We start from the raw sequence: 23,390 nt of genomic DNA on the forward strand, positions 1-23,390 counted from the left end.
ACTATGATAATTGATTTATTTTTATAAAGGTCATCAATGAATACAATAGAACATATGTTACCAAATTATTGAAAAAAAGAACTTTTAAAATCAATTAAAAGTGAATAGAAAGAAAAGTATAAATAAAAGGTATACAAAGGTATCCTTTTAAAAGTTAATATTTTCATTCTACACAACTCAAGACCACTTGCGCCACACGTTATATTTTGCTATATTAATTGTCATATTATTGTTTCATATAAACACAAGCCCATATAAACACCAATTCTTAAGCCCAAAGGGTTAGCTAAATGGTAAGGTTAGGTGGTGTAATATATTAGAATTACGGTTCATCAAAAGGTCAAATTTGCTTCCATTATTAAGAACAGAATAAATATAAAATTACTTTGGTTTCTCAAACAGATTTTCCTTTCACAGAGAGTAACGCAAAGCTTGGCAGCACCCCTCAGAAGACACAATCAAATAATAAAAACAGATTTGTATTTCACCTAAGCAACTCATGATTTTGGCACAAAGACAAATTATCCAGTACAAATTTCCTTAATTTGTTTTTTCACATGTATCCATATTCCTTTTCAGTAGCCAATGCAGTGATGCGAACCTTCCTTGCAATTTGTGCGCCTACAATAGGAAAAATGGAAAAAATTAGACGCAAGAGAAATCGTAAAATTGCACAATCTACAAATTTGAACAGCAAGAAAGAAAAAAACAGTAATTAGAATGAACTACAACAACCAAATAATGAGAGAACCTCAAAATACAACCAATCAAATTCTATAATGACAATTACCCAAATTGAAGTAAATAATTAAAGTTTCAGAATTCTAATAGTGCAACTAAAAAAGAAAATTATCGCTTTTCTTTTATTTAAAAAAAAAACACATTACAATCATGAAGCATGAAACTTAAACTGAATACAGAACAGGAAAGAAAAAAATTGCAACCAAATGTTCCTATTATAGGAAAAGGGACTAATATAGGAGTTCAATTGGGAAAATGGAAATATTAGAAGCCTTTAAGGCTTTTTATACAAAGAGAAAACAGATATCACACAAAAACATTAACAAATTTCATACGGCAACTCTGTACTTAAACTAACTCTTTACCCAAAAAAGGAAAAGAAAAGAAAAAGTAGAGCTATACTAATTATTTCTCCCCTAAAAAGACAATCATCTGCTATTTCGTGGAATTTGCATGTTTGTCTGCTAAACATGTTTTGTTCTCACAACCTGTTGTGTGTAATCTAACTGCTGGTTGCCTGTGAAGATCCTTTAACTTCGTCAACAATTTCCTCCTGGTTGTGTCCTCCTCCTTTACAAATAATAGTAATGTATATACCTTAAATGCTTCACAGCTTTATCTCTTAATTGTTCCCCTCTGAAATTTGTTGACTTCATCCATTATGCACAACAAAACAGAATAGATAGTTTAAAGAACAAAACTAATATCAACTAATGAAAACAGGAAAAGTGGCTGAATTTATGTTCTATTGCCAAATCACATACCAAATGTATGCTTCGTAATAAACCAAAATGAAGCTATTGATCTGGCAAACAGATAAATAAGTTTAAACAAACAAACAAAGGCATAGTCACCCAAAGACTCAATCTTTGGGTTCAAATACTAAAACAATTTATTCAACATATAAAGATGATATAACTTGGATTAAATATCATCCAATTTGTTTCTTTCTTAGAAGATCTGCATTAGAAGGTCAGAGCGTTTTCAGTCAAAAGAAAAGGGAATTTCATAGAAAGTTGAAATAGAAGTAACTCAAAGAAAGCATTTTCTTCACCTAACTGTTTCTAACCCTTCAACTCCTCTGCCAAAAGAATCCCCTGAGAAAACAAAAGAAGAACAAAAATCAAAGCCTAACCTGGACACAACTCTAAATAAATGAATTAATGAGAAAAGCAGAGATGAAGAGGAGAGCACCGAAAAACTGCAAGCAACTAAAATGAACTGCTGATTATGAATATAACAAAGCTTCTTGAAGCAGACCCATCTAAGCTTATAATCTGCAGTGGAAAAGAGAATGAGAAGAATGCCCAAGCAAGCATCCATCCCAGTACCCTTACATGGAAAAAAAAAATTCCATGATTCAGAATTCTGTAATAGAAATTGACACATTAAATCTAACACAAATAACATGTTATCTAAAATCCAAACAAATTAACACTCGAAAAGCAAAAATACCACTCGACATTCCAAATGTCATCTATGAATGGCACATAACTTGTCCCTCTCAATGTCAGTACACAATCAAAAACTGGAAGTACCGTGTTATTTGGAGTGTAACGCCAAAAAAGTGGCCTGAAAACGGAGTCTTACTCCGTGGTCATGATATCCAGCTTCTTTCCAGTCGGATTCTTTGTGTAAAGGACAATTGCCATTTTCTGAATAAGCACTTGATGTAATCAGAGAAATCCAACTCAAAGGTTGCAAAGATTCATGACCAATGATGTGCGATAACTGGTATAAAACTATGAATAGCACACAATAAACAACAGAAAGAAGAAACCTTGATACAATTAACATGACTATTGCAAATTCAAAAAGAAATAAATGACCAAAACTCTGCTGCACAATTCTCTCCACTAGCGTAGAGGCTTCTTGAACAAAAAAAATTGTGCAGCAACTCGTGAGAAACTCACCACCACCATTGTCTCGAATGCCCATATGGTAGCCAAGATCAAAATCAAGAAGTGCAGTACCACCATTGCATACCCAACATGAGTGTGACATTTCAGCAAACAAATGGAGAGCATGTGGTGATATGCCAGATGTATCAACCCCAAAACCCAATTGCTTCCAAGCTTCTTGATCAAGATTCTTCAAAGACAAAAACCGAGTAATCTTCTGAATTGAACTGATGGAAAAAGAAGACAACTAAGCAGGCAAACCTTGCGTGGATGGTGATTCCGGAATCGGCGATGTCCGATGACTGTTGCATCTCAGCGTCGGCAGAGGTGAGACGCCCAGATTCTGATTTGGGGACATAGATGAGGATTGGATTTCCAAGAGAGAGAGATCGATCGCAGAGATAAGCAGGTCCAGTGCACGCCAGGGCTTCCGCGCGTTCGTTGAAGCTTTTCACTTGTTTTCTCAGTCACGTGTATGTCACGTGATATTTAATAACAAAGGGCTCAACAAGTCTTCAGGTCATTCAATCTCAGCCCTTCATTTTTAAGATGCAATACTGACCCTTGGATAACTGGCTGCACCGGTACAGCTGAGGCACCGCAGAATTTTCCTTTTTATGCCGATATTTTTATTTTTATTTTTGAGACTATCCTTTTTTTCTTTTTCTGTTTTTTTTTTTTCAAAAGTTGAGACGATCCTTTTGATAGTATATTTTGTTTTATTGTTTTATTTTCCGAAAAATTAGCAGATATGACACTACTAGTGACAGTGTAACCCAACGAATTTTTCATAAACATGTCCATCATCACTTGTTACAACTTGACAACCACTTCCCTAAACCCTATAAATCCTTTTGACAGAAAAAAAAAAAACATATAAATACTCACATGGCCACGCTGTCAGAGTTTTTGCAGCTCATGCTAATCAAATCTTTTTATATTGATTATGGTGCGCTTGGGGGTTGTGGAAGGAATTCATTGCAATCACCATCACCAGCAATTCCAAAACCCCAATAACCAAGATTCAAGCCAAACAAAACATGGAATATAATGATGCGCTATTCGAGATGCTCCTGGAAAATAACACAAGCTCTATATTCATGTTGTCGGAAGAGTGAACCCTCATGCCAGATCAAGCTATATCTTGATTCAACTCAACCATTAGATTATCCAAATCCAAACTAATCATGCCAAGCCAAATCACATTTTTCCAGCACCTATTCCATGCCAAACAAAACATCCTTCCAGACATGCCATGTTTCAAATATCCTTCCAGCACATGCCTTATTTCAAACATTCTTCCAGCACATGCCCTATTTCAAATATCCTTCCAGCACATACCCTATTTCAAACATCATTCCAGCAAATGCCCTGTTTCAAATATCCTTCAAGCACATGCCCTGTTTCAAATACCCTTCCAGCACATGCCCTATTTCAAATACCCTTCCAGCACATGCCCTATTTCAAGCATTCTTCCAATATCTAGCCATCATGTCGCACGCTATCACCTTTACTGAGGTTTTGTCTACCAAATTCAAGTGTTCTGGAGCTGGTGATGTAAACTCAATACAAGCCAAAGCCAAGCAATACTAAGCATACATGCCCATGCCATGCATCCAAGCATACATGCCAATGCCAAGCATCCAAGTATACAAGCCAATGCCAAGCATACATGCCAATGCCAAGCATCCAAGCATACAATCCAAAATCAAGCATACATGCCAATGCCAAGCATCAAGCCAAATACCAAGAATACATGCCAACATCAAGCGTGCAAATCAATGCAACTCTTGCAAATCACAACCATGCAAAATCAAGCCTCTCTAGTCACTCAAGCAAATAAATGATGCAAGCTAAGTTATTTTGAGCTAATCCACCAAGCATCTTCTTCTTTGTCATGCCACAAAATAGGCCAACTCTTGGTAACTCTAGTAAGTGACCACCAAAATTACAGTGTCTAGGAAAATTCTTCAGGGCAACACCCTCTATGTTTAAGAAGGATTGGGTTTTAAGCGGGACCATTGCGACCCCTCCAACCTTCTTGGAAAAAACCTGGCTGTAATTTCAGAGACACTTAACTAGTCATCCTTGAGTTGTTCCTAAACTCATGCCACTGCCATTTATTTTGGGCTGGAAATTGATTATTTGGACCATTTCAATACACATTCACGGCCCTAATAATCAAGGGGGCTAATGTTGAGACCCAAAAAATTCAAGGCTATGCCCAAATATATTCTTGATCCAATGCGATACCTTACCGAAAAGAAACCCAATTTGGGCATGCGAAAGTTCGTCATATACGCTTGCACACATGCCACGCCAAGCAAATAAGCAACACGCCATGCTACAAGCTTAAGTGGGCCCAAGCCACACGAATACCTGAGGCTTGTTGAGCGGGTTGTTGTCACATCCCGGAATCGGCTCCGCCGTAGCACGATATTGTCTGCTTTGGGCCCCCCTCACTGCCCGCACGATTTTGTTTCTGGGAGCTCACGAGCAACTTCCCAGTGGGTCACCCATCCTGGGATTGCTCTAGCCCCCAACTCGCTTAACTTCGGAGTTCCTACGACTTCGAAGCCAGTGAGCTCCCAAAAGGCCTCGTGCTAGATGGATGCGGGTGTGCACATATAAGGCATATCACCTCCTCTCCGTTGGTTGATGTGGGATCTTACAGTTGTGGTATGGATGGTTACAAGTATTCAAGCGGCCCATTGATGGTCCAAGGAGTAGAAGTTTTGGGCTACTTGGGAGCACTAAAACTCAAGCCCGTTCCTTGAGCCCAAACATATGGGTAAGCATGAGAGAAAACCTAGTAGCCCATCACCTTAAGAAAACCTAATAGTCCATAACACGTGAGAAAATCCTACATCAGCCAAAGCTTCTAGCAGTCTGACGAAAGAAAAGGGAACTCACAAGCCGCTGGAAACAAAACAACCCAGCCGAGCACCTTATAAAATATCCAACGTCATGCATCCCTGTTAAAACCAGATCAAAGCCAAACCATCAAAACCAAGCAAACCCATGTGCTGATCACCTTTTTTTACTAGCACCCTTAGCCATTCTTTCCTCTTCAAGCTTTGGTTAGAAATCAAGAAGCAAAAGTGGGTGGCACCTCACCCACATGGAGGAGTCCAGTTGCCTGAGGACCTTGGAACCCCAAAAAGCTGCGTGCCTATGGGTTCATGCTAGGGAAATTTCACCAAACAAGATTAAATGGAAGAAAGTGAAGAAAAGAGGGAGGGAGGCTTGACAAAATTAAGGTTTCCAGCGCCTATAAAAGGAGTCACTTCCTACCTAGCAAAGGAACTCACCTTGGTTGCTACAAGCCTCCCAGCAACCATGAGAATTCATCAAAGGCAAGCATCCCCTCTGGAACCCTTCAATTTGATGCTTTGTTCTTCCATCTTCCTCCTTTCTCTCTCTCAAAACCCACATCCAGAGAGAGCAAGCATCATCTCTCATCTCTGGATCCCTTTGATTTCAAGCCTTGTTCTTCCATTGCTTCCCATTTTCTCTTCTATCAAATCACCCAGGAGCCTGACGAAGCTTTCGTCAAGCTACTGGAAATATGCTAAAGCCACCCATGCTTCCATCTTCTTCCTCTCTTTCCATAAACACACATCCAGAGAGCAAACATCATCTCTCATCCCTAAAACCCCTGCAATTTCGAGCCATATTCCTCCATCTCCTCCCATCTTCTCTTCTGAAAATCGCAGCTCTTTCTCTCTCTCATGCTAAACTCATAAATACTCAGCTCACATGCCACAAGCTTCTCATGCCAAGCCAAGAATCTATCTGTAAACGACTGTTGGTTTCATTGATGAAGAAGACCAAGGTGTTTCCTAAGGCTCAGCTACCATTTCGAAACACTCTTGGGGTCTAATCCTTGAACTCAGACTCAAGGAGCAATTTCACACATTTGACTATTTACAGTAGCCCAGGGCCATCAGTAGCTGCCAGAACGAAAAAGCCCCCTACACATTTATTTTAACCCTTCGCCTAAGTCACATTACAACCATATTATTAAGAACCTTTTTTTTTTTTTTTTGGGCTTTAAAAAGGCTCTTTTTTTTACTAATAAATTCACTGACATATAAGTTTTTTTTTTTTTTTTTTTTGATAAGGAAAAGAATAATTACAAGACAAAGCCTCGCCGGCAAGAACTGACATATAAGCTAAGCGCCTAGTATCTAAACTATTCTTCTATTAGTACATCCACGTACCTCATATGGCCTATACAGACTAGACGCTGTTCACAGAATTTTGGTCAATACATATCAAAGTACTTTTTTTTTGGGCCCGGAATACCTATCAAAATACTTATACACAAACACCCAGTGAAATGCAAAAAGAGCATATAGGCCCTCACAAATTTCAATCCTCAAGCAGGCATCATGTGACACATTTTTCCCCTCAAGTGGTGGTGTAAGCCGCAGCCTTTTTGCAGTCGGTTGCTCTTGAGGCTCAGGCATCCGATCATCATCGAACATTTGCATATCATCACATGAGATTGTCCTGTTGTCTACCATATTAGAGTCTTGATGCGTTGGTATATCAGGATTTTCTTGGCAGGAAGAAAGTGGAGCTTCATTTTCATTGCAATCATGCACCTTAACACGATCTCGAGAACCTTCATTTTCATTCCCATCAGGCACCTTATCACAATCTCGAGATTATGAACCTCATTGTGGTCTTGAGAACCTCCATTTTAATTGCCATCATGCACCTTATCAGGGTCTCAAGAACCTCCATTTCCATTGCCATCATGCACCTTATCATGCTCTTGAGAACTTCCCTTTCCATTGCCCTCATGTACCTAATCAAGGTCTTAAGAACCTCCATATCCATTGTTATAATGCACCTTATCATGGTCTTGAGAACCTCCACTTTTATTGCCATCATGCACCTTATCATGGTCTTGAGAACCTTCAATAATGGAAGCATCCGGATTGCCTGGAGCAAAAACAAGGCCATCTGTTAAACATGTGACATTTTCCATTTCTTATTTCTGGCTCAGACCCAAATCTTCCTCCCCAAGTGGATGGTTTTCCATGTTTCCATTTTCTTCCCTTGCAGATATTCCCAAGTCATAGGAAGTCTCAGCTCCATAAGCTCTTGATGTGTACGGAATGCCACAAGTTTGAGATGTGATTCTAGTTATTTGCTGAAAACCAGAGTCTCATGTAGGCGAAAAAGCAAATGCTCTTCATTTTCTATTGGTGGTATAGCCTCCATTAAGAAGGTAAAAAGATGACTTTTGGTCAAATGATTGATATTGTCCAAATAGTGAGCCAGCGGTGGCTCCTGGCTCAAAAAATTCCCTGAGAACCAAGCCTGCATTACCAACACACTCAGAGTCAGAGCTCCCAAGAGAAGATGTGGATAACAGAGTAATTTCAATCCCCTGGCCTGCTTGAGAATTAGATATATTTTCTTGGCAAGCTATAGCTAGACCACATCTTCCTGAAAATGACTGCACACCAGTTTCATGCTCATTGCATTCCAGAAATTTAGCCTGGTCTTCATCACTGGAAGCTGCTGAAGAGTCTTCCCCCGATAACAATTTTCAAGGAGCTCAAAAATTAACCTCTGGATAAGAGTACGCTTGAGAGAAGCCTCAGAAGGAAGAAACCAATCTGGATTAAGGAAGTTGGAGAACTTGGTTATTTTGAAAGGACTGAAATATACATGAGCTTCTACCAGAAACAGCTCCAGATAGTGGAGCAAAAACAGGCCACAATCGAATGAATTTTTCCTGTTGCGGTAACTCATCAGTGAATTAAAGCTTCATGTCCATTTCTTCAGTGGGACAAACCAAGTTATATAAGACAGCAGCACCATGATTGGTTGAAGGGATTAATCATGCAACCACTGGGTCTGGATGACTTTCTATCACATCTTTTGTTTATACTGAAATAGACAATGCACACACACACATGCACACAAAATTGTGTGTCTCAACCAAAAAGGGTTATGCATTTACAAAAGAAATGAGAGTTTTTTTTTCTTCTAATAAGATAAATTTATTCAAGGAAACGAGAGTATACAAAAGGAACACTATATCTAAAACTCATACATTTATAATCAACTGTAATTGTAATCATTCTGTCAACCAAAGGGAATCTACAATTGAATTGACGCTGAAAAATTTCTTATAGCCAATATTTTGTCCAAGGGATCTTGTAACAAATTTAGTATACAAATTATTAAGACCTTTAGATCTTTGGTGCTGTACGGTTTTCCTGTAGAGATTTGATATGAAGAGCGAGTTTATGGGGTTTGATTTTGTTTTCATGCATTCATTTTTCTTGAGTGAAACACTTAACTCAAATTTTGAGTGCTTTCTTTGTGAGTGACATTCCGGGTGAGATTTGCAGTTGAAGCTTTATTTTGCATATACCTGTCCGTATTGAGTAAGTTGTATTGGCTATTTCACATACTACACGTGAGAATGTTATGTGCGGTTTTGTTAACTCCTGAATCATGCTTAGAATTCATAAGTTGGTTATTTGATTCTTTAGAATTATATATACATTGTGCAATTTGTTGAGACTGATATGTGAAAGCCCTAAAATTCTTTTGAGTACAAGTTTTGTTTTATTTTGCTCGAGGGCTAGCAAAATCTGAGTTTGGGAATAGTTGATAAGCTCATGATTATATATCATTTGAATACTCTTATTCTTAGTTTCTCTTATTTATTAGTTATTTACCTTGTTTCTTCTTTTGTAGGTAAATATAAACAATGAAATTGTAATTGATACTTGGGTAAAGGGGGTAAACTAAAACTCCAATGGATAGAACAGACAACAAGGGGTTCCTAATCAATATGTCTAGCTAGGCCTCTTGGCCAAGGCTAGGAGGATGCCTTAGTTTAATTATTTGTGTTATTGAATGTTGAGTTTTTGATCTAATGAGTTGTGTTGATAAATTTATAATCTCTACTTAAATTTATTCTAAATGTTGAATTCTTTTGATTGGCCATCTTTAGGGTTTGCATGTAGATGATAAGATGGATGCATGTGGACCTAATAAGTTGCATATTTCAAAGCTTTTTGGGAGTATGAATTGTGAATAACTTGATGCTCTAATTAAGATTAAGACTTTATATGGTTCCCTGTTTCCATAAAATTAATGAATCTCATGTGTTTAATGTATGCCATAATACGGATAAATTACATAGTGAGATAATGATATATTGCATGGGAGTTCACAATAAAATTGTCGTGCCGTGAGATTCCGTCAAAATTTCTATTAGATATTGATGACATGGCATGTATGTGGAGTCCCCATGTCCAATAATTACATGCCACGTGGATTTGAATAAAAAAATTATGTTTTGAAAAATGCTTAAGAAATTAAAATTCATTAAAAAAAAAAACATAACTAAATTTAAACCTAAGAATTATTTTTTTAATGAATTTTAATCTCTTAATTTTTTTTAATATAAATTTTTATTCAAATTCACATGACATATTATTATTAGACATGTGGGCTCTATATACATGCCATGCTATTTAATGGAAGTTTTGATGGAATCTCACGGCACGACAATTTTGATGTGTCGTGTGTAACATAAAGTACCAATAATATCACACACAAAAACATAAAAAATCAAAAGTGATAATTTCAAAAACCTTAAGGACCATTTGTGATAAAAATCCTAAACATTATTGTATATGCAAGGGAAGAATGTACAAGTTGAGTAAAATCTCTATAATAAAATATTGTTGGTGGCCCTTTCACAATAAAGGGAAGGTAGAGCAAAATGTGGGGATTGCACTCTAGTAAAAAAGAGAATGTGCGTAAAGTGTTTAGTACTCAAACTAGACTATATATGTATGGGTTTAAAAGGGTATTGAACACCCCCACCCCTTTTTCCTCCTATCTCCTAGGCTTCTTATTCTAAGCAGTCCACCACTTAAAACACTTTGAAAGATTATTAATTAAAGGATGAGATATTACCATGATTTATAAATCAAAAGGAATTTCATTATGAAAAAAAAATTCTGATAATGTATAAATTGAATGGTTATACAATACAATGCATGACTACAAGCAAGTGATTCACTGTGTAATTACTATTGAAGAAGGTGATAATAATGAATATGTTTAGGCAAAGTGGAAAGTGAAATAGTATTCAAGGAAATGTGAAGAGGGTTTCCACCAGCTTCTTCAAGCAAGACTAAAAGATTTTCCGAGGTTTTAAAGAAGGATCGAGGAACGTGGTACCTAAGAAACATAAAAATCAATGATAAAAATTAATAATAAGTGCTAACTATAAAAATATAGTGCGCATGAAAACCCAGATTTCTGCAACATGGAGCTCATTGATGAAACATATGCTTTGTGGACAAAGAATTCTCACAACATGAAATTACAACACCAAAAAACTACGTGGACGAAAGTGAACATTCATATTCAATAAAGGATCACTATATATAAAGTGTCATTGATACTTACATTATTTGTGAAGGCTCTCTCTTTGAAGTAAGAAATGAAACCCAGTAACGACCAATACTTTGCCCATTAATCCAAGCTTCGCCCTTACCCATTGAGCTAAGGTTTAAGGCGACAGGATCATTTCCATTAGGTGCGTCGAAAAAAGTCTGCAAATCAATGTTTTAGATGTATAGTAATGAATATGAGTTGCACAAAAACATTCGAAGTATGTTAATTTTTATACATCTATCGATGTTTCACTTAAAAAGTGCAATTATATTATTACTCTCTTCTCCTATCTAAATTAAAAGTTCATTAAAAATTCAAAAAGTAAGAGGTGAGAGAGGGTTGTGGGCCTAGGGAGAGCAAAGAGGGAGAAATTGAGAACCCTTAATTCTCTCTCCTCCTCTAAATGTAAAGAGCCACCAAATTCAAATAGAGAGTTCTCCAAAATAGAGAGTCAGATAACAAGTCTCCTAGAGTTGCGTTTTGCCCTAATTCTAGCCAAAATGACTAAGAATCAGAGCATAGCAACTCTGCTGGAGATAAAGAAACACGTAATCCCAAGAATTTATATTTAATTATAATTGCTTTGATCTTCTATATTTAATTATAAATTTCTATCACATACCTTGTACCAAGTAAGTGGTTGATTAAGAGAGGTGTTAGCTTTACTCCATTCAACCATGTGTATATTTTCTTCTCTATATATCTGCAATTTTTCTCCAAATAGTCCAACCTGTAAAGATTTCATCAAATACAACAATAAATTTATTTTTATTTTATTTTATAAAAAAGCAACATTTAATCATATTTACTATATAATAAAATAAAAAAAATTAAGCTTAAAAATGATGTACAAGCTTTGTAGTCTTTGAAGATTTACCTGATATCCCCAAGCATAATTAGTAAAGTTGTAAAACTCATTCTTGCTACATTGAATTTCAACTCTGGTTAAGCCACTAAATCTTCTTTCAAGAAAAGCTCCTGAATCCTTTACAATAAATAATATATCTTTTTGAGTCAACATTTACGTAGAGAAAATTAATTCATAATGAAGAACTATAATTTGAGCAATACCGGTAGTCCAACCATAACGCCTAGCAGAGAAATATTGTTAATTTCATTGCTCAACACAACTGGACTCTGCATGATGAACTGCTTGGTATCGTGACTACCATGGGCATTTCCTGATTTAATTAAAACACTAAATTATATAAATAATAATTTAAAATAGTTTAATTGAGATGCTTTCAAATTTCTTTTCTATTTAATTATTTCTTTTCAAGCCATCTCCTAGAATTCCATAAGCCTCAATTTTACATTATATACATAGAAATTCTCCTATGCAGACGTCCGGATGTTATTACCGTTATCATGTCGTGTTTTGGGTTTAGGAACTGAAAATAGAAAATTATCGAATTATTAATACATGTTATTTTGTTACCTATATAGATGTTGTTCGCAAAAGCATGAGTTGCATGTCCTTTAGACTCAGCAACAAGTATTGGTTCAGCGCAAGAAATGTTGTGTTGAAACCTGTTACACATATTAGTTTGTTATATAAAGGATAAGATTGGAAAGATTAATTTTGCAAAGAAATGAATGTACCTGAGAGTATACCACAGATAATCAGATACATCTTTGGTCACATTCGTGTGCTCAAGTAATGTATCTGAATGTAGTGAAGTATTTTCATAGTTTGGAATCACATCTGTGTACCCTTGCCATCTATCCATCGAATCGAAGATTTCGGTTGTTCGTATGATTCTTTTCGTGTAATTTGTATTTACCTATGTATAACAAGAAATACATGACAACACTTAATCTACCATTAGTAAAAAAGAAACTACTGAAGAAAAATTGACAATACAAAGACTTGGGAGAAAAGTTATATGTATGCCTAACCCAAAATTACCGTTGTGGCCTAATAAAAAAATTGTTTGTCGCCAAGCGAAATTCTATAGTGAAGATGCCATATACGGACCTTTTATGTGAACCTACCTATTAGTCACAGGATTATTTCATTAAACTTAAGTGAAGTTACTATTTAGATAAATCATGTGGCTAATATGAATGTCCATATATGACACCCTCACCATGGTCAAAACCGGAAATCCAAATAATCTTTCCGTATTTGACCCAAAAAAAAAAAAAAGTATCCTTTCCTTAAAGTGAAAACGAAAAAGTATATTTTGTTTTGACAAAAATGGCCCAAATTCATATATTTAATCCTTTTTTCCTTATTACTAAGTGCATAAATTCAAGACCTCGAATGCATGAGTAGATGGAAAAAGAAAAGCAGGGCGAAATTCAGATAACTTACCGTTGCCGTGTTGAAAATTACTTTTTCACAGTCTGGTAGAATGCTAATTGACTTTGGCATCAGCTCATGCGATGCATTTTGGAACTGAACAGTAGCATTGTTTCTTTCATCATTATTTATAAGAAATGCAACACATCTTCCTTCAGTTTCTTCGCGAAAGACATAGGCCTGATTAGAAATGACAAATAATGTAATTATTATGTACGTACATTTCATTATTGACTGAGAATACACTACAAGAAATATTATAATCACTAATATTTATGGCATATAATGACGTGGCTTCGGTTGCATCCTTTGTGTTCATTGTTAGTATTCAGTGAGAAACCTAGTCTAGTTGGGTAGTATTTGGTGAACTCCTGTCAATTTCTAATCGAAATTTAGTCTACGGCTCCCTTTCGTTGATTTCAACTCTTTGTCTATCAAGGCACTATTATTGTCTAATAACATAATGGGCACGAATCATCGTGACTGTGGCTATTAGGCACCGACAATATACTTTTAGTCACCTCATCATAATGTCAGTGACTATTACTAAAATTTCCCCGTAGTAATAATTGGTGTTTAACTAATGAATTAGGTTAATTATATTAAACATGGAAGGCTATATGATCACCTCTTGAAGTTGACCTAGTGAAAAATTTGTTGGCATTCCCTGTAGTAAAGTTGTAGAGCAACTTTTGATTGCAGCATGCAATGCCTTAAGATGACCCCACTTGGGCTGCCGCAGCAAACCTAAATAATTTCCAAAAAGCAGTTATAAGTGTTTAATTAGTTGGTTGATTAATGCATAAAATCAAGGATTAATGAACCAATTATAATTCATATATGCAAATTTAAAATAATGAACTGACCGTATTCGTCGAGAGGAGCTTGATCATAATAACTTGTTATGACATATGCAGAGCTTGTTCTTCCAAAATTAGTTCCACCGTGGTACTAGAGAGATCAATTATAAATTACAATACACCACATGATTGTTAAATATATATATATATATATATAGTAAGAGAGAGCTTTCATTGAGAGATTCCTCAAATAAGTTTATATAAAAGACACTTTTGTAGGACCAATTCTGCATTGTATTTCACAAATCCAAACCGTCTATTTTGTATATATTCATTTAAAGATCATCTCTACAAAAAAATCACCTGAATTCGATATTATTTAACCACTCAATTAATTTATTGAAATTTTAGTACTTTTTTGAAGTATCGTGTTGATTGATTTTATAGGACACAATTATATGTCTAAAATAATTTCCGATTTGCGTAATTTTTTGCAAGAAATTTACTGTTTTTCTCCCAAAACTAAAAAGGTAATTGATAAAGCTAGAGTGATACCATGTAATAGTTTACGTAGCTTCCATTTCTAGCTATAAAAAGCGCAACATGAAATGCAATGTCTTCGGCAGATCTTATATATGGTTCTCCACCGTACACTTGATAGCTGAAAACAGAACATGATCGTTATACTCTAATTATTTTTTTTTAAAGAAACATTCATAAATGAAAGAACGAATTAATAACTAAATAAAATAAAATTAGTTAGGTGTCTCATTTAATTATGATATATACGTAAATACAAAACTTATGTCTAAGAAAATTAATGTATATAATCAAATTGTTGACATGAGTTATCCATTTAATGACATTTACTTCCTAAGTTAATTAGGTGATTTATTTCCTTTTTAGCATAGTTGACATATACATATATAATTAGGAGATATTTCCTATTTATTCTATGTATCTATTTCCTTGTAAAGTACACATATAAAGCCCTATATATTACTCCTTAAATAGAAGAATACAATCATCCAAATATTCAAACCATATTCTTATTCTTAGCATGGTATTAGATCGGCCGATCTTAGGTCGTCTCTAAGCCCTCAAATCATATCCTCAAATCCAAACACAAACTCTAAATCAAATTCCTAAACACTCAAATCAAATCCTCTTATCAAATCTTTGAACACAAACCCCTATCAAATCTCATACAGTTCCATTGTGATGTCAGAGGAACCTCTCTCGCTCACAAAAGGCTCTTCCAGTTCCAACCCTCAAATTGTCACAATTCAGAGTGACAACTCCCCTCTCCCTACTAGAATCATCCCCAATGAGACCAACTATGCATTGTGGTCTCAAGTTATGGAGATGCGAATTGCTTCTAGAGAAATCAGGGATGCAGTTAAAAAGACCTTTAATGATGGGGGTGATGAATCTTACCTTTATGATCTAAACAAACGGTCGTTTACTATGAAGCAAAATGGTCCACCCGTTCATACATACTACAACCAGTTACGAATTATTTTTCAGGAGATAGATCATCGGAGTCCAATCAGTATGCAATGTGCAGCCGATTTGACTACCCGCCAATTAGAGGTAGATCGTCTCCGCGTTCATATTTTTCTTGCAGGACTAGACCTAGAGTTTGATCAGGTTCATGGGGAAATACTGTGCAAAGATCCAAAATTGGACCTTGAAAATACATTTGCCGACGTCCGTAGAGATGCTCAACAAAGAATCTCCATGAATGGTGCCAATGATCCTAAAGACACATCAGTCATGGCTGCTCACCGTCAAAAGGGAGCACATAATTCTCCCAGTATCTCTGCTCAAAATAAGGCATTGGGAACTCGTCCAAAAAAGAAGTGCACACAATGTGGAGGTAGCAAACATACTCGTGTTGGCTGCTATGAGTTGGGTATCCTGATTGGTGGGACCATTCCAAAGCTCCACGGAGGAATGAAGGAAAAGCATTACAAGTGTCTTCAGATTATGTCCCTGAAAGTCCTACTATTCCGGCTACACCGGCACTTGCATTTGCCTCTATATCCACAACAGGTACCAAAGGTTATGCTTTAAATATCTCATCTCACAAAAACACACGGATCATTGACTCGGGAGCAACTGATCATATAACATTTGATCCTAGACAAATTATTACTCACACAATGTCTTCCTAGTTGATGGTGTCTAATGCTAATGGTATCCCTCCCCTATGATTGAGGAGGGTTCTCCATCTCTCTTTGACTCCCTAAATTTGGATTATGTGTTGATTGTTTCATCTTTGAACCATAATTTGTTGTCTATTGCACAAATTACTTCGGCTTTGGAATGTATTGTAACTTTTTGGCCAACTCATTGTTTGTTCAGGACATCCTCACCAGCAAGACGATTAGTTGTAGTACTAGGAGGGGCAAACTCTACTACTTGGACTTGACTCCAGACAGTCAAACTTTCTAGATGGGTGGAGACAATGGTGAGAAAAAGAAAGATGAAGTGTGGCTATGGCATAGACTTTTTGGACATACATCATTTGGTTATTTACAAAAGTTATTTCTATAATTATTCTCAAGATTTGATATTTCAAGTTTTTAAGTGTAACATTTGTGAACTAGCCAAGAGCCATCGTGTTTCATTTTTCTTAAGTTCAAATAAAAGTTAAGTTCCTTTGTCCCTTATTCACTTGAATGTTAGGGGACCTGCTAAAATTGTCACTCTGGCTAGGGCTCGATGTAAGCTTCAATACCATCATTATCTTATTATCTCTAGCATCAAATCTAGATTGGCCATTACATTAGTTTGATGTTAAAAAGGCCTTCTTACATGGAGAATTGGAAGATGAGGTAGACATGGATCTACTGCCATAATGTAATCTAGCTCAAGAAAAGAAAGGATCAAGTTTGCAAACTCATAAAGTCATTATACGAGTTGAAATAGTCTCCTAGAGCGTGGTTTGGATGGTTTACTAAGTCCATGAAGAATTTTGGATACACTCAAAGAAATTCAGACCACATTCTATTCTTAAAGCATGATGAAGACAAAGTCACCGCCTTAATTGTTTATATAGATGACATGGTTGTGACTGAAACTGACACAAAAGAGAGACAAAAGCTACAACAATACTTATCTCAGGAGTTTGAGATAAAGGATCTAGGTAGGGCTTGTCAATGGCTGGGCTGGGCTAGCCCGGCCCAAATTTAATGAGCTTGGGCCGGGCCGAGCCAGGCTTTAAAGAGGAGAGAGAAAATACTGGGCCGGGTCGGGCTGGATTTTTTTAGAAAATTCAAAGCCCAAGCCTGACTCATGGGCTGGGCTTGAGAAAGCCCATCGGGCCGAGCCGGGCTAAGCCCAACCGGCCGGGCCGAAACGGGCCTATTTCATTTCAAAAAAAATTATAAACTTAATCATAAAGGCATTTTAGTCCAAATTTGAGATTAAACCCCCTTAATTCCAATATTTTCACCTCAAACCAAATTCATAAAACACCCAATAAAGTCACACAACTTAATAAGATTTTTCACAAAAATAATAAAACCAAGTTTTCTTTTTGAGGTTATTACATAATTAGACCGTAATACGTTTTAAGAAATAATTTTAAAAAATAATAAGTATCAAAAAAATATTTTTTTTAAAGAATGGTATGAATAAATATGCAAATGTTTGGTGATGTGTTCAAGAAAAGCATGATTATATTTGGTGGTACGATTATGTTTCATGATATGATATGTTGTTCATCTTATTTACATATATATAATTGTTGTATTAATAATTGACATGAATTAATGCGCTAATCATCCAATTATAAACTAGGAATGAGTAAAGAAAAGTAAATGAAATGAAACAAATTATATATGTGATTTAAGTGATATAATTCTAATCCTAAACTCTTATTTATACATAATTATATATGTATGCGGGTTTAATGGGCCGTGCTTTTGTGAGCGAGCCGGGCAGGGCTTTCTTGGGCTTAACCGGGCCGGGCCTATGGGCCAAGCCGGGCTTCAGACACCCAAGCCCAAGCCTAGCCCAGCTCAAGGTGGGTCGGGCCGGGCTGGGCTTTTTTTCGATGGGCTGGACTTTTTTTCGATGGGCCGGGCGGGCCCCCACTGGCTCATGAGCCCGCATGCCAAATGATGAATCAAAGGAAGTATGTGATGGATTTACTGATTGAAACAAAATGCTCATATGTAAGCTTTGGCTGACACATCTATTGACGTAAATCATGAGTTGGTGTCCATAGCATTATTTTTTCGAAGAAAAAAAACCCCCTGCATTTAAAGTGACTTCGGGAGTAAAAATGGGATTTTTTTTTTATTTTTTTTATTATTTTAAAGTATGTGGAATCCCCTTATCCTAAATTATTAAATTTTCATGTGAATTTCTCTTTTTTTTTAAACATATATATTATATGATTTTTGCAAATGAGGTATAGTCTAGTGGAAAAGGGCATTGACTTGCAGACCAGTAGTCTCAAGTTCAAACTCTCATGACACCTTGGTAGTGTGTGTGTGTGTGAGAGAGAGAGAGAGAGAGAGAGAAATCTCCCTCCCCTTTCTAGTTTAGACTATTACTTATATTCGGATATAGTAAAAAAAATTTAAGTGAGAGTTTACCAACTAATTATCTACCTTAGCTTAATACCACTAAATACTAATTGAGTTAGACCTTGAGGGGACGCATTAATTACATGTGTATTTGATTAATATATATTATCTAAATACAATTAATATTCTATGAAAATTAATATAGATCTAGATATACGTGGATGCATATATAAACAAGAAAACATACAATGAGGTCCAATTCTCTGTCCAAAGAGAGGGCTTATTGGGTGAGTTTGGTCCTCCAAAAGTTTGCCCACACCGCATACCGTTGCATGTATTGATCTGCATGTCATGTTTATTAATTTAAATAATATATATTTTAATTAATTTAATTTAGAGCTGAGGATATATATGTAGTGAGAAAATTAAAAAGACCAACAACTATTTACCACCACAAAAAAAAAAAAAAAAAAAAACCAACCACTGGATCAGGAGCATCGGTTTGCTTGCACATGACCCATGGTACACCAGTTTGGAGCTCAACGGCCATTTTTGCTGCCCAACGAACGTAGGCGGGTCCTTTCTCATGGAATGCTGCTTCTATGTTTTGATATTCGTTCTCAATCTAAATATGTTATAGATTAAATTCCATTAATTATAGATTAAATTGAAAAGTACTTTTAATTAATCATTATATATGTACCTGCGATAATATGATTGGGCCTCCTTGTGATGCATATAAACCCTCTGACTTCATCATGTTCACTATTTTTGTAGTAAAATTTTGCATATAAAACTACAAAAGAAGAAAGAACACAATAGACAAGACATCATAAACAGAGGAAATAACGAGTTAATCATTTTTTTTTTCTTTTATACATGTTTACTTATTAGGAATGAAGGGTACAAACTTTGAATGGTTCATTATCTGAGCGATAAACTATGTCAGGAACATCATGCAGCCAAAACGGAAATCCCCTGAAAATATAAATTAAAGAGTCAATTACCAACCTCGAAATTAATCCCCCCCTTTTATCATAAACAAAAATAAAAACAAAATGATATACAAAAGAATATCAGGATGGCCTTGGGTTTGGGCCCTTAGGGCAATGCCCTAGGGCCTCGGATAAATAGGGCCCCAAAATTTTTAATATCCATATTATATATACAAAGAGTTTCAGTTGAGGGATCTCTCAAATAAGTTTATTTGAATGACACTTTTGTAGGACCCACTATGCATTGTTTTTCAATGATCCGAAAAATCTAAAGTTTAGAGATTCATTCAAAGATAACCTCTACAAAAAAGTCACTTGAATCCAATATCATTTGACCACTCAATTAAATTATTGAAATTTAAGTACTTTCTTAAAGTACCGTATTCATTAATTTTGTTGGTCTCAATTAGATGCCTTTGTGATTTTCAATTTGCATGATTTTTTGCAAAAATGATCTCTGAATGAAGATGTGAAAGAAAATACATACATGTGCATAAATAAAAAAAATTCTTTCTTGCTAAATTATAATTATATACAAAGGAAAATGAGCTTCATTTTAATTTATGCCCTAAAGAATATATGAAATGAGAAAAATTAAACATACCCATATGTCCATTCACTCTCAATGAATGGTCCGATCCTAAGGCAAGCATAAAGTCCTTGTGCCTGGATTTCCTTCATGAATTTTACTAAATCATATCTTCCACTGAAATTGTACTGTAAATAACACATACGTACAAAACAATATTCACTATATCAGCCAATGAGAGAGAGTGAACTAGAGAGAGAGGGATGGAATGTTAAATTACCAACCTGACCCGGTTGGGGCTCATGAAGATTCCAAAATACATAGGTTTGAATCACATCAAGTCCTCCTTCCTTGGCTTTCCCAATTAAAGATCCCCACATCTACACCAAGTCTTTAATTTCACAAACAATATACATATACGTATATATATACGAACAGAACGGTGTATAAAATATGTTACATGAAAGTTTTATTTCTAACTAGTGAAAAATATATATATTATACAATTTTTCTTGGGTTTTTACTTGCTCTTTTTGTTTTTATATCCAGCCCACGACAATTAATTTGTTTGAATCCACTCCACCCCACAATCATTGTAGCTTATTTATCTGTATATATGCAGGGTTCACATTCATTACAGTTCTCGAATCTTGCATCAAACAAAATGGACACATAAGATATGTCCAAAAGATACGAAGAAAATGTGATATGTCCAAAAGGTACGAAGAAAATGTGAACCAAGCTTCTAGCCGTGACATATATAATCATAATGAAGAGGGATTCACTATTATGTCCAATATAGGGATTTAAATTATAAAGAAAAAAACTTACATGAAATGTACTTTATAAATACACCCAAAGACCATTTACAATATAACAAAGAGGCTTTAAACTTCCTATAAAATACAAAATTGCCATCGATTTCTTAAAATGAGCCCAATCCCAAAACCTCATTAAAAAAACTCAAAACACTCAACATGGCATCAAAGTAATTTAATAATCAAAATTAAATTCAATAAAGTCAGCTGTCTTTTTTCAGGTTTGTTTATAGGAATTAAATGGTGTTGGATTTATCTATATCACAAGTGCTAAGAATGAGTATATAACTAAATATCTAATAAAGGAACATGATAAACCACCAAATATATGAAAATGAATGTTAATTGCAATGGAAAACAGAATAAATTAATATTTAGTAATTATTTATGCAAACATCTAAGGCCTCGGGAGGTGTATGGACTCTTCACCACTTAAACTACAAACACCTTGTTTAATATTTAGTGTTTTTTGAAAATTGCACTTGAGCTAGAAATATTCATGAACTATAATTGTGTAGTGACTTTTGAATATTGCATTACGAACAAGTAAATGTGTAGTGATATAATTACCTCAGGTGTACTCCGAGGATAGTGAATAGAACCTGAAAATAGAATTCTTCTTTCCCCTTTAATGATGAGAGATCTTCCATCATACGTGACATCTCCTCCACAAACACAACCTTCTTGTGTTATAACTACCGCCACCGCCGCCATAACAAATAAACGCAGCCACGGCCTCCACGACTGCCGCCACTCCATCTCTCTCTTTGTCTTTCTCACGATCACCAATTAGTGTAGACTGAAATTTTGTATATGATCACCAAAAGAAGGTTTATGCTTTAACTACTACGTCTTTTGGGGGAAGAAGATGAAGATGAGAATATATAACGGATGACAATGTGCATATAGAATGGATGAGTTGGGTTAATTAAAGCATACATACATGGCACGTGACACCTTAGGGTTTTTAGACCCATACCATAACAAGATACCTAGGGGCAACTTGGTAATTGAAGTCCATCTATCTACCACATTGCAAATGAGATGATGATAGGTCACATGCACCTTCTGTATGTTCAGTTGTTTACGTCATAGCTTAGCGTGGCTGGGATGGCAAGGCAAGACAAAAAGAGCCCAACCACCGCACCACGCCAACACACTACTGTGTATGTGTGAGAAGTAAAGAATCACCGCTTCCACGAAACCTGGGCAGCTGTTGCTTGCTTTGCTTGTATAATTAATTTTTCTTCTGTTTGTTTGGGCCTCTTTTGCACCAAACCACGAAGACATCGCAATGCAATTTGGTGATGAAAAGCCCAAACCAAATAACCCAGCCATTTCCACCCAACCTTGTTCATCGATTCAATTGCAAATATATGAATGTTATCAATGACTTCAGGAAAGAATACAACTTTACCGAGTCTTTTAACACACCGATGTGGTGTGAATTAAAGCGCCTCTAATGTTTAAGTTAGATTTAGAATAGGCTTATTATCACAAACATTTTTAAGGTTTACGAAACTATCAAATTGCATCCGTAATGTTTTTTGGTGTCATACGTGGTCTTTAAAGTTCGTATGTGTGACCACAAATGGTCTCTGTCGTTAGGTTCTGCCAAAAACTCCGTTAGTTTGCTGACATGATATATATATATCACAAAACATCCCTAAGGTTCACCCACCTATCACAAATGGTCCTTACGAAATTTTTTAATTTTTTATATTTAAAATTCATAAAATTTTGGTTTTATTTTTAAAATTTTATGAATTTTAAATTATTTAAAAATACATATTATATTTTAAATACATGTGACACTATATTATTATAGATGTGGGCTCCATATATATGCCACATCAACAAACTAATGGAGTTTTTAAAAAATAATTTAAAATTCATAAAATTAAAAAATTAAAAAACTAAGGGTTTAGGGTTCATAAATGGTCCTCAAGATTAAAATCCTTCTATAAATGATTTTTCATTTATAAATAATTTTAAAAAGAAAATTAAAATTTTATGAATTTTAAATGAAAAAACTAAAAAAATTCATAGGGACCATTTGTGATAAGTGTGTGAACCTCAGGGATGTTTTGTGATAAATATGTCACGTCAGCAAACTAACGGAGTTTTTGACGAAACCTAATGGCAAGGACCATTTGTGATCGCACATACTAACCTTAAGGACCACGAGTGACACAAAAAAATATTAAGGATGCAATCTGATAGTTTCATAAACCTTAGAGACGTTTTGTGATAAGGTTCTTGATTCTAGGAACAGTTACCTTCTCCAGTTGATGGAGGTTGGCTTTTATATA

The 23,390-nt window shown here is 35.4% G+C and overlaps 2 protein-coding genes and 1 pseudogene across 14 annotated transcripts; all 3 read right to left on the reverse strand.

Moving 5' to 3' along the window:
• LOC109948400 lies at positions 464-4,009 on the reverse strand. Of its 12 annotated transcripts, none has more exons than XR_002271024.1 (5): positions 2,655-3,988; positions 2,280-2,396; positions 1,796-2,073; positions 1,230-1,546; positions 464-621 (listed from the first exon to the last, which is right to left on the reverse strand). XR_002271024.1 is itself a non-coding variant. In XM_020561256.1 (5 exons), exons 2-5 carry the CDS (start codon positions 2,743-2,745, stop codon positions 1,357-1,359), a joined length of 390 nt encoding a protein of 129 aa, XP_020416845.1. In that variant the 5' UTR covers positions 2,746-2,832; positions 2,904-3,663; the 3' UTR covers positions 930-1,356. The 12 variants fall into 12 exon arrangements, 5 of the variants coding, with proteins under 5 accessions (XP_020416847.1, XP_020416848.1, XP_020416845.1 ...); XM_020561256.1 differs by lacking the exons at positions 464-621; positions 2,280-2,396 and having other exon boundaries at positions 930-1,391; positions 1,506-1,546; positions 1,796-2,018; positions 2,655-2,832; positions 2,904-3,663; XR_002271025.1 differs by lacking the exon at positions 1,230-1,546 and having other exon boundaries at positions 1,801-2,073; positions 2,655-3,686.
• LOC109948742 lies at positions 6,451-8,716 on the reverse strand (annotated as a pseudogene).
• Positions 10,616-21,983, reverse strand: LOC18779232 (beta-galactosidase 6). 2 transcript variants are annotated; one of them, XM_020563254.1, is made up of 18 exons: positions 21,649-21,983; positions 20,545-20,640; positions 20,336-20,406; positions 19,648-19,714; positions 19,440-19,532; positions 19,218-19,361; positions 18,984-19,078; positions 14,751-14,856; positions 14,262-14,346; positions 14,024-14,142; positions 13,408-13,575; positions 12,693-12,874; positions 12,529-12,620; positions 12,162-12,271; positions 11,968-12,075; positions 11,713-11,820; positions 11,103-11,248; positions 10,616-10,871 (listed from the first exon to the last, which is right to left on the reverse strand). In XM_020563254.1, exons 1-18 carry the CDS (start codon positions 21,835-21,837, stop codon positions 10,721-10,723), a joined length of 2,130 nt encoding a protein of 709 aa, XP_020418843.1. In that variant the 5' UTR covers positions 21,838-21,983; the 3' UTR covers positions 10,616-10,720. The 2 variants fall into 2 exon arrangements, with proteins under 2 accessions (XP_020418843.1, XP_007212740.2); XM_007212678.2 differs by having other exon boundaries at positions 20,336-20,448.

The sequence above is a fragment of the Prunus persica genome, chromosome G4 (assembly GCF_000346465.2).
Source record: "Prunus persica cultivar Lovell chromosome G4, Prunus_persica_NCBIv2, whole genome shotgun sequence".
NCBI classification, from domain to species: domain Eukaryota; kingdom Viridiplantae; phylum Streptophyta; class Magnoliopsida; order Rosales; family Rosaceae; genus Prunus; species Prunus persica.